Source organism: Canis lupus, chromosome 32 (assembly GCF_003254725.2).
Source record: "Canis lupus dingo isolate Sandy chromosome 32, ASM325472v2, whole genome shotgun sequence".
NCBI classification, from domain to species: Eukaryota; Metazoa; Chordata; class Mammalia; order Carnivora; family Canidae; genus Canis; species Canis lupus.
The window spans coordinates 138758-159905 of record NC_064274.1 but is presented as its reverse complement, the minus strand read 5'-3'; the positions used below and the strand labels follow the sequence as shown (position 1 = coordinate 159905).

Sequence of the window (21148 nt, the reverse complement as noted above, 5' to 3'; positions counted from 1 at the left end):
TGTGAGCAGAAGGGCAAAAGCAGAGCAGCAGGAGAGCTGACCGGGCCACCTCTAAGAGTGCTAATCCGAAGAGGGCTCAGAACATTTTGTGATTCACCAGAAGCATGATTTTCAAGTATGGTTTCTGCACAAACAGCAAAATGTAAGCCAATGTTCACAATGAATGGAAATGTGTAAGTCCACACTGGCCTGGCTATTTCTATTGTCATGTAGCATGGGGAGTTAGCATGGTACATCCCCAGATACGGGTACAACCTTGATGTCAGTTTCCTAGTATGTATAAGTCAGTGGTCAGTCCACTAAAACTCTGAACTTGAAATAGTGTAGAGCATGTTGTTTAGGAGAAATAAACCATCTATTTTGTGTCTAAAATTTAAGTCCTTATTGTCCTTCTCAATATGTTGATTTGAGAAAAGTATCAGCAAAGAAAACTGAGAAGGAACTATAGAAAAACTAATACTTTGCCACCATGGAATCAAAACTTTAAAACATGTTTCGAATAGAATTTTATCATAATTACTGCATGAAATCTACCTCTATTCTGAATGAGGGTGGGAATCTGATTCTCCAAGTGAAGGAAATTTTGAAAGACATTTCTAAAGAAATGAAAGGATTTACTATGTACAGAACATGCAATAAACCTTCTGTTTATTTTTTTTTATTTTTTAAAGATTTTATTTATTTATTCATGAGAGACACAGAGAGACAGAGAGGCAGAGACACAGGCAGAGGGAGAAGCAGGCTCCATGCAGGGAGCTCGACGGGACTGGATCTCGGGTCTCCACGATCACGCCCTGGGCTGAAGGCGGGGCCAAAACCGCTGAGCCACTTGGGCTGCCCAAACCTTCTGTTTAAAACATGAACCAAGATTTTCTTAATTTTGTTGTCAGAAAATCAGTTTCTCTTGTCTAGTGAACAGATATTTAAAAATTAAGTTTGAAGAGACATCTCAGATAATTAGCCCTCCCAGGAAACCATTCTGTCTTGCCTTGGCATGGAGGAAAACCTTAGAAAAAGGACGGGACTTAGATTTTTTTTAAAGTGATAGACACTGGCAGCTATGGTGGCTCAGCGGTTTGGCGCCTGCCTTTGGCCCAGGGCGCGATCCTGGAGGCCCTGGATTGAATCCTGCGTTGGGCTCCTGGTGCATGGAGCCTGCTTCTCCCTCTGCCTGTGTCTCTCTGTCTCTCATGAATAAATAAATAAAATCTTTTAAAATAAAGTGATAGATGTTGCTAATTTTCAGATGTTGCTGAAAAAAATTACAAAATGAGTGAGCAATTAAATTGGTAGATTCTCTATTTCTGGTTGCCATTCTGACCCGTTCTCTAACAAACTACCAGAAGAGATAAATTTTATCTATGGTAAAACAGAGGAATATTCATGTTAAAATTCCTAAAAGAAGGTCAGAAGTATGCATGGGTGGCAGTAACTTTTTTTCCCCCTTTTTTGGGGGAAAGGGGGAGGAATGTATATGGGTTTTTTCTTCTCCTTACTAGAAATTCTTTCTTTCTGGAGAAGACTTTAAAATCCTGCGGTTTCCCCTGATCAAACTTTTACTGAGTTCCTATAATATGCAGGTATTGTTTTAAGTCCTGGACACAATAGGAGTGAACACAATAGGTACAAATCACTGCCTTTAAGGAGCTTATTTTCTTATATGAAAGACAAGTAATAAAAAAGATAAATTAGAATACATTTAGAGTAATTGAATGTGATTCCTGCCAGGGATAAAAATATAGCTGGGAACACGGTGAGGAAGTGGGTCTGTGCCTGCACATTTAGATAGTGTAACCGGGGAGCAGAGAAGTGGCATTTTATGAATGTCCTGAAATAAGTGAGGGAAGGACCAATGTGGAGAAGGAGAGGCCAGCAAGGGTGCAGCCTTGAAGAGGGAGTGTGCTTGGTTTGTGTGAGGAGTGCAGTATGTCTGAGCAGAGAAAGGAAGAGAGCAATAGGGGATGCGGTCAGAGAGGAAGAGTCTGGGGATGAGGAGAAGGAGGCCAGGTTGTGCAGGCTAGGGGAAGGATCTGGACATCTCTGTCTGGAGGTTTCATAACACTTTGTCATGAGCCCTTCTGTACAAATCATTGAACTGCTACTGTTGTAATAATAATGCTTATCGTAAATTTCCAATGTTGAAATTGCGAGAGATATTTTGTTTGGAATGTGTGCTAAAGGCTTTTTGTGGTTCTTTGGCTAGCCAACTGTATGAAGTATAGGGTTATATTTAAGGCTGTCAAATTACTCTGGTTTAAATTTGCCTTAGCTGGAAAAGACAAATGCTTATTGGTACATACTCAAAAGTATGCAGTCTTCTGCTTACTGTTTTGAGGTGATATTTCAGTGAAGTATTGCTTCCCCTCCCCATTTATTGAGATATAATTGACATCTATAGTTGTGTAAGTTTAAGGTGTACAACATGGTGATCTGACATATGTTGCAGTACAGTTATCACAATAGTGTTAGCCAACATCTCCATCCTGTCACATAATTACCAGTTCTGTTTTTGCGGTGTGGATACTTAAGATCTACTCTCTTAGCAACCTTCAAGTCTATAATATGGTATTATTAACTATAATCACCATACTGTATGTTAGATGCTCAGAATGTGTTAATCTTATGACTGGAAGTTTATGCTCTTTGAGCAATATTTCCCCATTTTCCTGGTTACCCCTCAGACCCTGGTAGCTACCACTCTACTCTCTGTGTCTCAGAGTTTGGTTTTTTAAGATTCCACATATAAGTGATATTATACAGTATTTGTCTTTCTTTGACTTATCAAAGAATACTTATGAAGTATTACTTTATACAAGCTTACCAACTACCAGTCAATAGAATATTTGAATGCTTGCTTAAGAAACAAATCTACAATTATAATTAGTATATATATATATGATTTCTTTTACACTGTGGCACTAAAAAATTTTAATTGATAACTTACATATAGCAAGATACATAAATCTTAAGCATAAAGCTTAATCTTTTTTTAAAAGACTTTATTTATTTATTCATGAGACACACAGAAAGAGACAGAGACATAGGCAGAGGGAGAAGCAGGCTCCTCGCAGGGAGCCTGATGTGGGACTCAGTCCTAGGACCCCGGGATCATGCCCTAAGCCAAAGGCAGATGCTCAACCACTGAGCCACCCAGGTGCCCCTTGATGAATCTTTAAAAATGTACACACCTGTGTGACCTCACCCATATCACGGTATGGAATATTTCCAGTTCCCCAGCAGGGCGCCTCTTACCTTTACTCAGCCCACAACCCATTAAAAGTCATCACTAGTCTGACCTCTGTCACCATGCGTCAGTTTTTCCTGTTCCTGAATCTCATATAAATGAAATCTTATCATATGTATTCTTTTGTATGTGACTTCTTTGACTCAACATGAACTTGCGAGATTCATTGATGTTATGGTGTGAAGCGGCGATCCATTGTTTTGCCTTGCTGCGTGGTATTCCAGTATATGATACAATAACAATATATTCATCCATTCTACTGGTAATAGACTTTGTGTTTCTAGTTGAGAGCTATTTCAGGATGACTCAGTGGTTTTACAAAGTGCTGACCCTAGGAGTTGCTGAGGTACATAGAACTGATTGCCCCCAATACATTGTTTCGGTTGTGTCCTCTCTCTCTCCTATCTCTCATCCTAGGTTCCTTTGTCTCTCTGCTGTTTAGCACAATCTTAGAGATTCTAGTAGGAGCCTGATATTTACATTTTATTATAAAAAGAAGCCAAATATACTCTGTGCTTAAAACAGGAAAGTGTTGATTCTCTTTTATTTTTTTATTTATGTATAAAAGTACCTGAGCATTGCAACACTCTTCTTTAGAATCAAAGCCAGCTTTCCCTAGATTATGCAGCTGTTCTGGGAGTTTTGTAGTTAACTGCTATCAAAAATTGGATACCTAAAAAAAAAACATTGGATACCTTCTATTACAGGCTGAATTTATTCCCCAACTTTCATATATTGACGTGCTAACCCCCCTGCCCCCGTACCTCAGAATGTAACTATATTTGGATATAGAGACTTTAGAGAGGTGATTTAAGTTAAAATGAGGACTTTAGAGAGGGCCTTCATCCAATCTGACTGGTAATCTTATTAAGAAGAGGAAATGTGGGCAGCCCGGGTGGCTCAGCGGTTTGGCGCCTGCCTTTGGCCCAGGGCGTGATCCTGGAGTCCCGGGATCGAGTCCCACGTCGGGCTCCCTGCATGGAGCCTGCTTCTCCCTCTGCCTGTGTCTCTGCCTCTCTCTCTCTCTCTCTCTCTCTCTCTCTCTCTGTGTGTCTCCACGAATAAATAAATAAATCTTTAAAAAAATAAATTGTAGGGATCCCTGGGTGGCGCAGCGGTTTGGCGCCTGCCTTTGGCCCAGGGCGCGATCCTGGAGACCCAGGATCAAATCCCACGTCGGGCTCCCGGTGCATGGAGCCTGCTTCTCCCTCTCCCTCTGCCTGTGTCTCTGCCTCTCTCTCTCTCACTGTGTGCCTATCATAAATAAATAAAAATTTAAAAAAAAATAAAAAATAAAAAAAAATAAAAATAAAAAAATAAATTGTAAAAAAAAGGAAGAGGAAATGTGCACACCCAGGAAAGACACCAGGCACACACACACAGAAGAAAGACCATGTGGAGAGGCAGTGAGAGGGCTGCTATTTACAAGCCAGGGGGAGAGGCCTCAGAGGAAACTTATCTTCTTGACACCTTGACTTTTGGACTTCCAGCCTCCAGCACTGTGAGAAAGTAAATTTGCATTGTTTAAACCTTTCAGCCTGTGGCATTTCATCATAGCAGTGCTAGAAAACTAACACACCTCGTCAAATAAGTTTCCAAATACCATAAGGTAACATTTATAAAATAAGTCAGCTCTTCCGAATTTTTCATTTTTAAATAAGAGCTTAGCAAACCCCAGTGTTTTAATGCGCCACAAGCCAATCATTTAGTAGCAGACCCCATGTAGCCTGTGTGTCCTTCCTCTCCTGGTTCAGCTGCCTCCTGAATAATTTGAGATTTAGTTGCAGAAACTATACTCCTTTACCTTCAAATACTTCATATTTTTATGTAAGAATGTTCTCTTATTCAGAAAATTCAAACACTGACACACATGGTCCACATTAAATTTTACCAGTTGTCCCAATCATATCTTTCCTGACAATCTCTCTCTCTCCTTCCCACTTCCAGGACAATATGTTACATTTAATTGTCATGTCTCTTTAATGTCCCTTATTCTATTATTGTTATTCTTTTTAATTTATTTTAGTAAACTTTATACCTAATGTGGGGCTTGAGTTCACCACCCTGAGATCAAGAGTCACATGCTCTTCCAACTGAGCCAGCCAGGTGCCCCTCACGTCCCTTTAACCTCCTTTCAATTTTGTCTACCACAACATCTGTGTTTTTAAAGATCACATAGCAAGTGTTTTGTTAATGTTCCTCAGTCTGGGTTTGTCTGATGATTAGGTTCTGGTTATGCCTCTTTAGCATACTTGGAACTTTGGACTTGCGTACGCTGTTCAGGTCACAAGGTAAAAGATGCAAGCAAGACAGACGCCAAGACCAGCAAACAGCACGGCCAAGGCGTGGGAAGAGCCTGAAGCGCAAAGCGTCCGCCGAGGAGCCCCAGGAGGCTGCAGCCGCTGAGGATGGAGCGACGCAAAGTGGGGTCCAACCTCCGAAAGCGGCTGCCCTTCCCCCAGGCTTCAGCATTTCGGAAATTAAGAACAAACGACGGCGACACTTAATGTTCACGCGGTGGAAACAGCAGCAGCGGAAGGAAAAGTTGGCGATTAAGAAAAAACTTAAAAAAGAGAGAGAAGCTCTTGGTGATGAAGCTCCACCAAAGCCTATACCAAAGACCATGGACAACCAGCGAGTAGATGATGAAACTATAGTAGATCCTAATGATGAAGAGGTTGCTTATGATGCAGCTGCAGATGAATTTGCATCTTCAACAGACAAACTTCTCCCAAGATTCTCATCACAACATCAGATAGACCTCATGGGAGAACAGTCCGGCTCTGGACCAGCTCTCCGCAGTTATACCAAACTCACATGTTTATGACAGAAGAGGACTGGCTTTGAAAAAAATTATTCCACGGTGCATTTCAAGAGATTTCACAGATCCGATAGTTATTAATGAAGATCGTAAAATACCAAATGGATTAATTCTGAGTCACTTGTTCGTTTGCGTAAAGAAATTAAGAGAAGAGGCAAGGACCCTACAGAACACATACCTGAAGTAATTTTGAATAACTTTACTATGAGGCTGGGTCATTCTGTTGGACGTATGTTTGCATCTCTCTTTCCCCATAATCCTCAATTTATTGGGAGGCAAGTTGCCACATTCCATAATCAACGGGACTATATATTCTTCAGATTTCATAGGTACATATTCAAGAGTGAAAAGAAAGTGAGAATTCAGGAACTTGGACCACGTTTTACCTTAAAATTAAGATCTCTTCATAAAGGAACCTTTGATTCTAAATATGGAGAATATGAATGGGTCCATAAGCCCCGGGAAATGGATATAAGTAGAAGAAAATTCCATTTATAAAATACTGAAGGAATAGTATTGAATTGTGCTAAACAGGTCTACTTTGGATTGATGACAGAAGATCCTTTTTAAAATGTCATTTACTGGTTCCATAAACCTTTTCATGTCTGGACCAGGTAACAAGTGCCATGAATTACCATTCACTGTTTATGTAGCACATACAAATAAAAGTCATTTTGGTGAGTTTAAAAAAAAAAAGATGCATGCAAGAGTTATCACACCCTTCCATTGCTTGAAAAGCAGCAGATCTCACCTATATGCTAAGAGGAACATATTTAATAAGTAAATTCACTTTGAGGTATTAGTGATGAAAACTATCTTCCCCTTGAGTCAATGACCTTGCTAGGCGTCACTGTATTTTTTTAAGGTTTATTTATTTATTTGTGTGTGGGGGGGTGTTGGGGGTGGGGTGAGGAAGGGAGAGAGAGAATGAGAGGAGGGGCAGAGGGACAGGGAGAGAAACTCTCAAGCGCACTCGGTGTGGAGTGCGGAGTTCATGCCCCAGCATCACCGTATTTTTTTGTAAAGATTTTATTTGAGAGAGAAAGAGAACATACATGAGCAGGGGGAGGGGCAGAGGGAGAGGGAAAAGCAGGCTCCCAACGGAGCAGGGCCCCCCTCCCGCCCCCATCTCACCCATGGCTCTTTCCCAGGACTCTGGGATCATGACCTGTGCCAAAGGCAGCTGTTTAACCAGTGGAGCCACCCAGGTGTCCCTAGATTGGCCCTTTTCTGGTTATGCCCCATTAATCAGAGAGAAAGCAAACTACAGTTTCTTAGCGAAAATTTCAAATCCAGATTTTACTTAAGCCTGTACTTTCAAAGCAAATATCTGTCCATATAAGAAAAGTTGCTCTGAAGTGAGTGAAGGAAACTATTTTTTTCCTTTTTATCTTTTCATAAAGCAGAACAGCATGGTGGTTTTCTGAGTCTCTCCATTTCCCAGACAACACTCCCAGCATCCTCATGTCTCCGTGTTCCTTTTTTCCTTTGTTGAAGCAGCAGCAGCAACTTTTGCATGTAAGTCTTGGGAGGAACTGGTGTAAACCACTGACATCATATGCAAAAGCCAAGTTCTTATGTTATAGGCAAGGTGAGCGGCACCGACAGGAGGCAGTTGTTTAGGGAATGGCTACAGTGATACCCGGTGAACACAGTCAGTGGGATTGCTTGCTTCTGTTGCATCCTCAGGTTCCTGTAGTTGAATGAATTCATGTCTGTGGAGCTCTGGAGTTACCAGAACATCCATGTAAACTTTAAATCAGGCTTGTGCGCCTAGAACCATATTGAAAGTTTTAAGGGAACTATATAATCTCAACTAGTATCCGTACAATGATAATGTGACGAACAGTGAGAAACACAAACTAATTTGCGCTGGTTGCTTAGAAAGTCAATACTAATGTAACTTTAGATTTTACAATTAAAAATTAATTTTTTAAAATTAGGTAGTTTGGTTTATGATACCTTCGAGGTATTAGTCAGTCTCCCCATAACTTTGTTTTGCTTTAATGTTTATAATTCTTTTCTTGTTAGAAAACTGAATGGATCTTGAAAGTTCTCATAAGAAAATAAATTGTAACTATGTACGGTAATAGTTGTTAACCAGACTTACTGTGATTTTTTTGCAATATATACAAATATGGAATCATCACATTGAACATCTAATATAATGTTATGTCAATTAAAAAGGCCCAAATGAATAAATAACCACTATCTACACCATTGCCAGAGAATAAAATAAAACTTTCAGTTTTCTGTAATTTCCTTTAAAGTTCACTTTGTAAATGTGTCCTGCTCTGTAAGTTTTCCAGTGAGTAAAAGGGTGTCATTAATGTCTTCATTGGTCTATATCAATGTATTTAAATGCTTTTCACTTTAATTTAGAAGGGAGGACTGATTCTGCTGGTCTCTCAGGATATATAGGAATTCTTGGAACCACCTATTTTAGGATTTTATTTGCACAAATATCCTGTGATTTTAAAAAGTTGGGGATAAGAGTAATGCGATTATTGCTGCCATTTTGCAAACGTGAATAACCTATAAACTCTGCTGACAAGAAGAACAATTTCTAGTCTAGTTTAAGATACTTCATCTTCAAGTTCAAGCATTTTAGTTTGGAAGAAGAAAGCAGCAATCTTCTCTGAGGCATTGGCTTCTTTGGCTTCAGCATATTTGGGACTTCTCTTTTCTCTCTGCTTTCCTCAGATGAGCTTCCTCTCCAGAGCCTTCGTTTGGGAAAATATTTATAATGAGGAGTAAAGCAATCATGTGGCCAAAAACCTGGACGAAACTGAAATAAGTGGTTGTACTTCTGAGGAAGGAAAGGTCTGTTTGGAAACCTAATGTGGACTCTAGGCCCTTGTTGTGGAAAGGAATGAAAGGGATACTTGAGTGGCCTTGTGATGAGCTGGATCCTTGTCACCGGGTTCCTCCTGGGGGGTGGAGGGGTGAGTGTGAAGACTTGGCAGTCTGTAGCACCTCCATTATCTTGTGAGCCTCCAGGAGGGGTGGCTCCCTCTCTCTGTCCTGTGAGGAGAAACATGTAAGTCAGGAAATAGGCCTCATGACAGAAGCAGAAGGGAGACAGTTTAGGGGGTAGTGGGGCAGAAAGATTGAGAGAGAGAAATGGAGATGTCTCAAAGCTTGTTTGAGAAAACAGCCAAGGTCCAAGAAAATGAAGCATGAACACACCTCCTGACCCAGCAGTCCCACTCTGGGGAATTTATCCAAGTGCATGTACCTACAAAGGACTACTTCAGGAATGTTCAAAGCAGCCCTATTCATATTAGCTTGAACTTGGGAACAGTGCAAGTATCCATCAATAGAAGAATGGTTAACCAAACTGTGTATACACAATGAAAAGCAAGCAACGAAAAGAAGAATTACTCTCACAACAACACGGAGGCATCCCATGGATCTTATGTTGAGCAACAGGAGTTAGACACAGAAGAGCACATACTGTAAGATTGCACTCATATAAAGTTCAAGCACTGGGAAACACTAATCTATGGGTAAGAAAACATTTAAAAGTAATTAATTTATGGTTAGGGTAGGTGTTATTTTGTGGAAAAAGTAGAATTCTTTATATCTTGATCCAGGTGATTGTTACATGGATATGGAGGTACACATACACACACACATATCTATATTTACACACACATATACACGTTTCCATATATAACACATATATATGTGTATATGTAAAATGAGATCAGTCTGTACCTTTAAGATTTGTATATTTTATTGTTCATAAATTATAACAATAAAAAAATTCAGTGGAGAAAAAGAACTAATGTTAAGAAAATAAAATTAACCACCCCCTGAAGGCTGCTAATCCAAGAGGTCTGCCTCCCTTCCCCTAGCAGTGAAATCACTCCCTCAAGAGGAAGTCAGGGACATATACATGCAGCAGGGCAACGAGCACTGAGAACCAGGATGAAAGTCATTTCTGAGAAGAAATTTGGGTCAAGCTCAAGTGTCAAGGTCTTCTCTATAGACCTGTATCATCCCATTGAATTGACAATGCAATAGTAAGCTTCCCTTCATAAACTATTCCTTCACTTTCTTGGAGACTTACCAATATAGCCTGGAATGGGCCACTGAGTGTCAACAATGAAAAAACAAACTCATTGCTTCTAGGCCTTTTGGCTAAGATGAAGTGTGGAAAAAAAAAACCCCACAGGAAGTTGAGATCACTGAAGCACTTACAAAGAGCGAGATTCCTCTGACCTTTCGAATAACTGAATTCAGATTTGTTGGTTGTATATGCTATGCTTCTTGCCTGCCTGTGTGCATAGCCCCTTCTAGAGATTCTGTTTTACTTGCAAGCCCTGAAAAGGTCCATCCTAAGTATCCTTGCCTGTGGCAGATTGGCCTGCTGATAGACACTCAGCCCATTCATTGGCTGACCAGGGACCAGACAGATTCTCATTTGAGAATTTCAACAAAGAGTCCCAGTTAGTGGAAGATATTAGTGGAAAGTGTAGGGCAGGGACAAGAGTGTTAGGTTTTGGCCATCTGAATGCTGAGTAAGTAGAGAGGCCGGTCTTTCCGGAGAAGCTGTAAAATGGGAAGACCTGAGAAAGAGACAAGAGACCATGTGGTAACAGAGTGGTGATGAGCCTTGCTCCTTGACTTTGCAGACTTTGCAAGGCTGATCCTTCTGAAGCCTGGCTGTGATTAAGGTTCTTGGAGATATAGTAATCACTCCACTTCCAGCTCTACTCTTTTTTTTTTTTAAGATTTTATTTATTTATTTGACAGAGAGAGCATGAGGACAAGTGGGGGAGCAGGAGAGGGAGAAGTGGGCTCCCCATTGAGCAGGCAGCCCAATGCAGGAGGGCTTGATCCCCAGACCCTAGGATCATGACTTGAGCAGTCACTTAACTGACTGAGCCACCAGGCACCCCTACTCTACTCTTTTCTTAAGCTAGCTTGAGTGAGTGTCTGTTCCTTGAATGAAATACTGACTCTTTCTTTAATACCTACCCAGGCTACTGAGTATTCACATCCTATGATTAAAACTAGATTAAGATATTTCAAACCACAGAAGATGATTAAATCCCACATCACTCATTCTTTCCTCCTACACAGTTAGATCAGTTCTGAGCCTTTGTAACATGAAAACTTTATGTAAGATGAGAATCCAGCCCTAGTGGAGAAGCTAGCTTTATTCTTAAGCTCCATCTTGACTTTTTATCAGATCAGACTTAGCTAGGCCTGAGCTCTGCCACTCAATACTCTGTGTCCCAGCTGTGCTGAAACAAACCAACTAACTAACCACTTCTTAAACCTGAGGTTACTCACCAACTCCTCCCACTGACTATGGGGTGTTAGAGCCTGCTAGGAAGCTTTTCCCTAATTCTGGGATGTCCAGCAGTATTCAGTACTCTCTTCTGGGAATTTCCAAGGTGTCCAGATCAAGATACAAGCTTGTTCCAGTAATCAACCCAAGAATGTGGGCAGGACCACATAAAACTACATTCTTTTGGTGAACTAGACACATGATGACTATTTCAGGTCACTGGTTGGTTAGCACAAGTGTTCTAAAATGTGAGAACCCTAGGGATTGATTTGGGAAACTATCATAGGGCAAGGCCACACACTTGAGTGAGGAGGTTAATGCCATTCATGGTCTCCAACTTTGGCTGAGTTGACACTGCTCATCCATTCTTTTGTTTCTCCTTGTTCTGCTCCATTCCCACTGTCTTCTAAACCTTTGACATTCTCCTCAAAGCCTCTTCAAAATTCTCATTCTTCTTCATTCATTTGAAGAATTCCCTTCAAAAGTCTCTCTATCTTTTTAAGTAGACTACTTAGCTTCATATTTCAGAAAGAAAACTTCAGTAGTCTGTCATGAACTTCTTTGATTCCTATTCCTCTCACTTCAGAGAGAAGTCTACACAGTTCCAACTCAATGCTCATCCCTCCCTCCATATTTAGTCTGGAATCTGGTTGTGTTTTCTCTACTCCACAGGAACTATTTTGGCAAAAGTCATCAATGGGCCTGAGCTTTTAATAAGTTGGTTCCAAATAATAATAATAATAATAATAATAATAATAATAATAAAGTTGGTTCCAGAGGCCTAAGCACCATTTCCTGTCCTCTCTACCTGGCTTACTCCTGCACAGATTTTGCGCCTCTTTTCCTCAAGGAGGCCTTTCCTACCCTGAAGCTGGCTTAAAGCCTTTGGCAGTATGCTTTCATACCAGCCTGGGAGTTCACTTTCAGAATACTCATCAGTCATGTGATTACTATTCAGTGGTTATATTCTTCCTCCACTGAAATATCCACATGACCATCCTGTAGACTGCTGTCTCCTCATCTCTAGTACAGTGCCTGCAGTGGGATTGGCTTGATTGAGAGAAACATGTTTCTGTAATTGCAAAAGTTACCATCTTGCTACCTCTCAGGGATAATGTGATCATTATAAATAAATTCTTCTCAATATGTAACACACTGACATGCCACCAAAGGCACTGAATGTCAAAGACGAGAGCCCTTCTGAGACCTTAAGCAGGCCAAAGTAGGTCAAATCTTTAAGTGCAGATTGAAAATTTTTTGAGAGGCAGAAGAGCATAGTTTTTAAAAGCACAGACTCTAGAACCAGGGTCCCTGAGCTCTGCCATTTAATAACTGTGACCATTGACAGGTTCCTTAGCTTTTCTGAGTCTTTTTCCTTATTTGTGAAATGGAGAAAATAATACTACTTGTCTCATTGACTTGTTGCATTGTCTGAAATTATATATGTAAAGTGCTAAGAACATGTCTGACACATGCACATTTAGTGTATATTTGCTACTGTTATTGTTCATCTTGAGTGTTATAGAAAGATTCTATCAACACAAGCCCCAGTTTCTTGGGCCCATCTGATTACACTTTATATATAAAATCTGTGTGCTACTGATAGAACTAAAGTATATAGTTATTAGAACAGGACCTTCAGGGCAGCCCCTGTGGCCCAGCGGTTTAGCGCCGTCTTCAGCCCAGGTTGTGATCCTGGAGACCCGGGATCGAGTCCCACATCAGGCTCCCTGCACGGAGCCTGCTTCTTCCTCTGCCTGTCTCTCTCTCTCTCTCTCTCTCTCTCTGTCATGAATAAATAAATAAAATCTTAAAAAAAAAAGAAAAAAGAACAGGACCTTCACAAAAGTAGGGATTGTTGATTCTGTTGGCCACGTCTCTGTCCCTAGCACCTACAGTTGTCTCTGGCTTAGAGTGGTGCCCAGTACATAGTCAGAAATTTGAATGAATGGCTAAGCAGATGTTAAAGGTTCCTCTCTGTAGATTCTTGTGAAGTACAGTGAGTATTTAATTCCAGTCCCAGAAAACTTTCAATAACTTACATTTAAAATTATGGTATAAGAAATCAAGCCAAAATATTGCTTGAAGTTTGGATATCAATTTTAAGTGGGTTTATTATAGTCTAGACATGAAATTCATAGCATACCAACAACTAGTACTTTAAAAAAAAAGTAAGGATGAGAGGTTCCCTTTCTTAAAAAAAAAAAAACCCACACAATTACCTGTAGTCTGTGGTTATTTGGGCAGGCAATAGCTGGTTCGTAATGAATGGTCCTGATTTTTAAGAGAAGTAAGCTTTATATATGATGTTCAAGTATGTAGGTCTTCCTTTATATGGCACATGGAACCATATAAAAATTTTCATGTGTTTTCAGAGTTGAACCAGATAGGAATATAAGTCCTGTGATGAATTTACTCACAATTGCTGCAATGCAGTTCATTTTGTAGACTCACAGAACGACTGGCTATTTTGATTAAATCTTTAATTCTACAGAGAATGAATTTGGAGCTCAGAAAGTGTCACAAAGGCCTATTTCAATTCCGTGCTATAAATCCAGTCATGTCACCAGTGTGCAGGCTACTGTGTTAAGTGCTTTGGCAAATGCAAAGATAGTAAAGACACAGGACCAGCCCTCGAGAAGTGTTACAAAGACTTGGATCTGTAATACAAAGCAGAGTGCAGTATGTGCCATGGATGATGTACAAATCGCTCTAAGAATTAAGAGATGTCAGAGAGAAGGAGATTACAATTTTTCATTTGTGTGTCTGAAGAAAGCCTTTGTGAGGGCAATACTATAGTGACATTTAAGCATCATCACATAAAGTAGAAGTACAATGCACAGGTGCAGGCAGGAAGAGGGAGCAGCCACAGCTGCTGCCACAGAGGAGAGAGAGGACAGGGTGAATTTGGACATTCCCACACAGCCAGACAGGGCAGAGCCACAGCATATGTAAGTGAGCTACTAACAGGAATCAGGGCTGCTTGGATAGAGCGAAGCTACAGTTGAAGGACTTCGGAAGCATGGGCCAAATCCAGAATTGGTGCTTTTTAGATGTGAATAAACCTACAATTTCATTATATATAGCTTGTTCAGCTACGTATTTATAAAGTTTCCTGAAGAGTGGTTTACTTTCTAGAAAGATACCAGGTGGCTACTTCTATTTTACAATGCCTCTTTTAGATGTCACATTCAGCAGGTGGTGCTTGGGGTGTCTGATCTTGGGAGTGGGGTGATATTATTTGTAACATCTCCTTGCCTTCTGATCACCAGAGTTTATACAGAGGTTGGGCCAGGTGATCTCTGGTGGTCTCACCTGCAGCTCTGGTGTCTCTTCCCATGTCTGGTCTATGTGAGCCGTAGGGAGAAGGGAACAAACATAGTGTTGGGGGATGATTAGGGTCTGACTGAGCCCTGCAGAGCCCCCGGCGGGCCCAGTCTGATCCTGGGTCTTGCTTCCCTGAGCAGGAGCTAGTTCTGGAACTAAGGTGAACTGTGAAACATTAGACCCAAGTCCTGTAGCATCTTTTTCCCTCATTCCTCGTCCTCCCATCTTCCCCGGGGATTTGCAAGCCAATTTTAAAGCTCAGGCCACCTGGGAAATTTTGTAATGAGGGAAAGGAAAGAGAATAGGAGCAGTGAAGAAATATAATCTAATATAATCTTAGAGAAAGAAATCTATGCTCACTTTGGTAGTACCAGTATGCAGCTGTCCAGTTGTGAATTAAAGCAGTTAACAGAGACTACACATCTACTACATACAAATCACTGTGCTGCTGGGGATAACAAGAGCTGGACGTTGCTGTAAGTCAGGGTGGAAATTGTTAGCTTTACAACAATAGTAACTAGTATAGTGTTTTAAGCTTGAGGAGCTTTTCTTGCATGATAGCTCGTTTGGTCCTCATAACCCCCACAATAATAATTACTATCTGTTACTTCCCATACAAGTGGACTGATGTCAGAGAGGTTAGGTATGTCTAACATCACATAGGTAGGGCTGAGACTAGAACCAGTATCTTCAGATGATAAATTTTAGCTTCTTTCTCTTTTAACCACACATGCTGATGGCAGCTGACAAATTTTTTCCCAATTCATGGCTATGTATAGTTATGGTGCCAAATCTTGTCTTTCTATACAACTTATTATTTAGGGACCCACAGTAGAATAAAAACAAAACCCTTACCTTCTGCCACAGTTACCAGCACCCAGCAGACCAATAGCCAGTAGGAGAAGCACAGTCTGTAAGTCATGGCTTCTACCCTGAGCAGTCACTGCTTGGAACCCAAGAACTCAACGTTGCTTTAAAGGGGAGTTGGTGAGTCACCTGCAGCCTGATTCAGGTAATTTACATTTGCACTGTGGACCACAGGGATCAGGGTTTGCGGTGTGAGGGTAAGAAATAAGCAAGGAAATACCAGACAGTATTTATCAGCTAGAAGCTTCTTGTAATGCCAGCCAAACATCATTCATCTGCCCTTGGAGTCAGATTGTGGGCAACCACACCCTCACTATCCTTTTAATCCCCTCAAAACTTCTTTCTCATTAGTGCCTTCTCTTGACTTGCTCTGTGGATCTCCCTTTGCAAGAAGAAGAATCTGTCTAGGAAATACTCAACAGTGCTTCCCTCTGTGTAGTTTACTTTCTTAAAAAAAAAAAGGCCAAACAGGATCGGGAGGGCATTAGCCAAAGGCTTCCTGACTCAGGTGTTTTGAAGACGCTATTCGCAGGCCTGGGATCAGAGATTATGGTTTTGTCTTCTCTTTGCTTTTGTCAAGGTACCGAGGGTAGCCATGTCAGAAAGCTAGGTTATCTGGTAGACGCCATGGTCACTGTTCCCCCAAACATGAATAAGTTGGGAGATTAACTTACTGAGTTGTCCTTCCACAGCCCCTTCCTGATTCATCACAATTGCCCATATGATGGACATGATACATCTGAGTCTGGTCTCTTTCCTGAGAGAAGAACACTGTCTATCTAGGGGGGGATGGAAGGGAATGGCCGCAGGTGAGGAAAGACTGGCATTGGAAAGACTGGCTCCAATCTTGGTGCCTTTTCTTCCTATGTGGGTGACTAGGAGTGTGATTTGAAGCCACAGGCACCTCATCTGTTAAATGGGTATTTCCCTCAGAAGATTTGTTGTGCTGAACAAAAGAGGCGGTTGACCTACAGCTCCAACCACAGTGCCTGGCCCATTAAAGACAGTGGTTATAGTTATTATTAAATTATAATGACTCCAATTCTTATTTCTTTATTCATGAGAGACACACAGAGAGAGGCAGAGACACAGGCAGAGGGAGAAGCAGGCTTCCTGTGGGGAGCCTGATGTGGGACTTGATCACGCCCTGAGTCGAAAGCAGATGCCCAACCACTGAGCCACCCAGGTGACCCAGTGACTCCAATTCTTATTTTGTTCCCTCAGGAGTTTATACTTGTCCAACCATTCAGTCACTCAAAGGTCTCTGCTTTGAGCAGAATGTTTCCCTGGGCATTGCAGAAAGAACACAACAGAGCACTGTCCCTGGCTTCAAAGGACTAACCATCTATTGGGGAGATTGTGCAAATTGAGGACCAATGTGAGTAAGAATGCAAAGAGTCACAAAGTAGGAAGTGGCAAATTCCACAGGCCTGATGGTGATCCTAGGCAAAATTCTGGGACAGATGGTTAGCAGATGATTCATCAGCAGTTTGGAGAGGAAGCAGGGATCATGGAGAACAAGTTCAGTCCCTTAGATCAAGACATTCATGGCTCTCTGTTGACCCCGTATCATGTGCCAGATCATGTGGTCTCCATGCTGGGGCTAACGGATGGGGTCCTGCTCTCATGGACCTTATGGCCTGGCAGCAACATAAAATATTAAGGAGTAACAATACAGAGTTTTGAGTGTTAAGGGAGAGGAAGTACTGGAAGCTATGAAGCAGAGCTTCAGTGACATCAGTGGGTGAGTATTATATATGCTGATCAGGCACAGAAACAGAAAAATGTTCAACTTTAGCCCAGAAGGCTGACCTAGTACCTTCATAATTCTGGTAAGGATCAAATTCGTGCTAGTTGCTACATTCTTCAAAGGTCACATGACTGCCTGTACATCTCACCCATAGTTAATAGCAAGCTGAATGAGGGGCACCTGGGTGGCTCAGTGGCTGAGCATCCACCTCTGGCTTAGGTCATGATCCTGAGGTCATGGGATTGAGCCCCACATCAGGCTTCCTGCAGGGAAGAGCCTGCTTCTCCCTCTGCCTATGTCTCTGCCTCTCTCTCTGTGTCTCTCATGAATAAATAAATAAAACCTTAAAAAAATTTATCGAGCTGAATGATAAACACCAGAGAAATCTTGCAAAAATTGGCTTTATGAGTAGAAACTTGAACAAGACAACTATGATCTAATACTCCTTGTGCATCCCCTCTCCCTTGAGCACTAAGCATACAACCACCAGCTCCACAGAGCAGAAGTGCAGCCCTTTCTGCCCACAGGTTCTTGTCCCTGTGCTATAATAAAAGCACCTTTTTGCACCAAAAATATTTCAAGAAATCTTTCTTGCCCATTTGTTCATTTGCTCATAGTCCCACATCATATACTAGCTTGCCCTCTGCATTAGAAGCACATTGCCTCATCAATCAAATTAGATCCATGTAATCTCTTTACTTCTCACTGTTCCATTTTATGGATTTATTGTAAATTAATCAAACTTTTATTATTTATTTATTTATTTATTTATTTATTTATAAATATTTTATTTATTTATTCATGAGAGACACACACAGAGATAGAGAAAGGCAGAGGCACAGGCAGAGGGAGAAGCAGGCTCCATGCAGGGAGCCCGACGTGGGACTCAATCCCAGGTCTCTAGGATCACACCCTGGGCTGAAGGTGGCGCTAAACCGCTGAGCCACCTGGGCTGCCCTATTTTTTTATTTTTATAAAAAAGATTTTATTTATTTATTTGAGAGAGACACACACAGAGTGAGAGAAAGCATGAAGAGGAGAGAGGGGCAGAGAGAGAGGGAGAAGCAAGCTCCTTGCTGAGCAGGGAGTTGAGGAAGCTCCTTGCTTGATTCCAGAATCCTGAGATGATCATGACTTGAGCCAAAGGCAGACACCTAACCGTCTGAGCTACCCAGATGCCTCTAATCAAACTTTTAGTTGATGGAGATTTGTATTTCTTCTCTTAATCTTCTTTTCTGTATTGGATCTCTAATTAACTTTCAATTTAAATATTCATGAAAGGGATCCCTGGGTGGCGCAGCGGTTTGGCGCCTGCCTTTGGCCCAGGGCGCGATCCCGGAGACCCGGGATCAAATCCCACGTCGGGCTCCCGGTGCATGGAGCCTGCTTCTCCCTCTGCCTGTCTCTGCCTCTCTCTCTCTCTGTAACTATCATAAATAAATAAAAATTAAAAAAATTAAAAAAAAATAAAATAAATATTCATGAAAATAAATAACAAAAGCAAAATGGTGTAATTTTTTTTCTGTTTGCATTATAACGAAGCTTCAAAAGGAACACTTTTTTTTTTTTCATGTAACAAAGACCCCCCACTTTGTTCCAATGATAATATAAAAAGAAATGAGAGAGAAGTGTTGCAAAAGAAGCCAGTAAGTGAATTTGTCTCTCAGATAATCAACTGTTATCTCAGGTAGTGCCCTGCACTGTAGATTACTCTTCCCTTCAGATGAGTTTCCTGCCCATCAGGAACACCGTGTGGAAAAGTTGACTGGGGTTTTGACTCTGCCTCCTTCTCTTTGAGAAAAATTTAATTCTGAATGCATGGCATCTAACTGCCAGACCCCAAATTTGTTTTATAATTTTTCTGGGAGACTTAAAAGATACTCATGCAAATGGGTCTAAGCATCCCTGAGAGGTCTGCCCTGGGGGAGGTGGATCAGATTCCCTGATGTTCCTTTGAAAGCGTAAACCCACGTGAAGAGGAAACAGACAAAGAAGGGTAGTGATCTGTGCTAGAACCTGTGGCAAATAAGACTAAAACCCCAAAATACTCAGGATATATAAAGTGAAAATATTCTGAAAAGGTAACCTGCAAGGGAAGCTATGCATGATGATGTTAATATGGAAAATGAAGATCAACTGAAAGCACACAGAAGGGGCCATTTCAGTTCCTGCCCTAACTACCACATACTTTGCTAATCATACATAAACTATTCCTAGGCCCAACAGCATATGGCAGACTTGGGACTGATTCCCTGCCTTTCTGTTAGGCTGCCCTTCCGATAATAAAGCTTTCTGTGAATCAAACCCTGTGACTCAGAGATTGGCTTACTGTGTTTTGGGAACACACATTTGATATAAGGGTTCCATAACACATGGAGTTAAGAGGAAGGGCCCATGTATGTAGCTGGTTTGTGTTAGGTGTTTTTTAGGTTTTTTGTTTGTTTTTTACAATAATTTTATGAGGAAGTGATGTAGGACGTGAGGAATTATATTTCTTTCTCGTAGACTCAAAAATATTAAGTGGTAGGGTTGAGATTCGGAACTGGAACTTTCCTGACTTCAAAATTCATGTTCTTTCTTCTAATTCAATATATTTACATTGCTTCAAAAATTCATTCATTGGGGGATCCCTGGGTGGCGCAGCGGTTTGGCGCCTGCCTTTGGCCCAGGGCGCGATCCTGGAGACCCGGGATCGAGTCCCACATCGGGCTCCCGGTGCATGGAGCCTGCTTCTCCCTCTGCCTGTGTCTCTGCCTCTCTCTCTTTCACTGTGTGCCTATCATAAATAAATTTAAAAAAAAATTAAAAAAAAAATTCATTCATTTACTCACTAACTTATTGGTGGATTTGTGTTCTTTTAATGAATTCTTCTGTTTGATATCCTTCTGATTTAACAGTCTGTGAGGAAAGAGGCTCCTCCCTGATAGAACCACTTAGAAACAATGCAGGGAAGAACTCTGGTTGGCCCAGACTGGGTGAGGTAGATGAGGAAGGGAAGGTGGGAGCAGTTACTAGAAGAAGAGAGGTGGGGAATGGAGCCTGGGTCACTGGAGATGTTACTACCTTGATTTGTGTCTACAACACCTGTGGTACCGCAAGACCTTCCCACCCCACAATCTCTAGTATGTCACTTAAACAGAATTTATGTTAACAGACATAGACTAATCAATGTTCTTATGAAAAATAAGAGAACTACTTTCTATTACTAAATGCCTGAGACTACACAAAGATAGTAATATATATGTATAATATATACATATATATAATTTTTAAAAAATTGGACATCCACATGCAGAAGAATAAAACTAGACCACTCTCTTGCACCATATACAAAGATAAACTCAAAATGGATGAAAGATCTAAATGTGAGACAAGATTCCATCAAAATCCTAGAGGAGAACACAGGCAACACCCTTTTTGAACTTGGCCACAGTAACTTCTTGCAAGATACATCCACGGGAAAAAAAAAAATACATCCACGAAGCCAAGAGAAACAAAAGCAAAAATGAACTATTGGGACTTCATCAAGATAAGAAGCTTTTGCACAGCAAAGGATACAGTCAACAAAACTAAAAGACAACCTACAGAATGGGAGAAGATATTTGCAAATGACATATCAGATAAAGGGTTAGTTTCTAAGATCTATAAAGAACTTATTAAACTCAACACCAAAGAAACAATCCAATCATGAAATGGGTAAAAGACATGAACAGAAATCTCACAGAGGAAGACATAGACATGGCCAACATGCACATGAGAAAATGCTCTGCATCACTTGCCATCAGGGAAATACAAATCAAAACCACAATGAGATAGATACCACCTCACACCAGTGAA

General features: G+C 41.0%; 1 protein-coding gene and 1 pseudogene across 1 annotated transcript; one reads left to right on the top strand and one right to left on the bottom strand.

The window, feature by feature from the left end:
- The first annotated feature begins 4637 nt into the window (after window positions 1-4637).
- On the top strand, window positions 4638-6761 carry LOC112644406 (ribosome production factor 1-like; annotated as a pseudogene).
- Window positions 6762-6766: 5 nt separating this feature from the next.
- Window positions 6767-15703, bottom strand: ODAPH (odontogenesis associated phosphoprotein). The gene is made up of 2 exons (XM_049105040.1): window positions 15550-15703; window positions 6767-9089 (listed from the first exon to the last, which is right to left on the bottom strand). The coding sequence occupies exons 1-2, from the start codon at window positions 15614-15616 to the stop codon at window positions 8632-8634; spliced, it is 525 nt and encodes a 174-aa protein (XP_048960997.1). The 5' UTR covers window positions 15617-15703; the 3' UTR covers window positions 6767-8631.
- Between the last annotated feature and the right edge of the window lie 5445 nt (window positions 15704-21148).

Bases quoted from the DNA above. Each gene is read 5' to 3' on its own strand.
- ODAPH (XM_049105040.1), bottom strand. From the start codon at position 15,616: ATGACTTACAGACTGTGCTTCTCCTACTGGCTATTGGTCTGCTGGGTG. The intron at 9,090-15,549 runs GTAAGGGTTTTG...TTCTCCTCACAG, and splicing joins GCTGGTAACTGTGGCAGAAG to GACAGAGAGAGGGAGCCACC.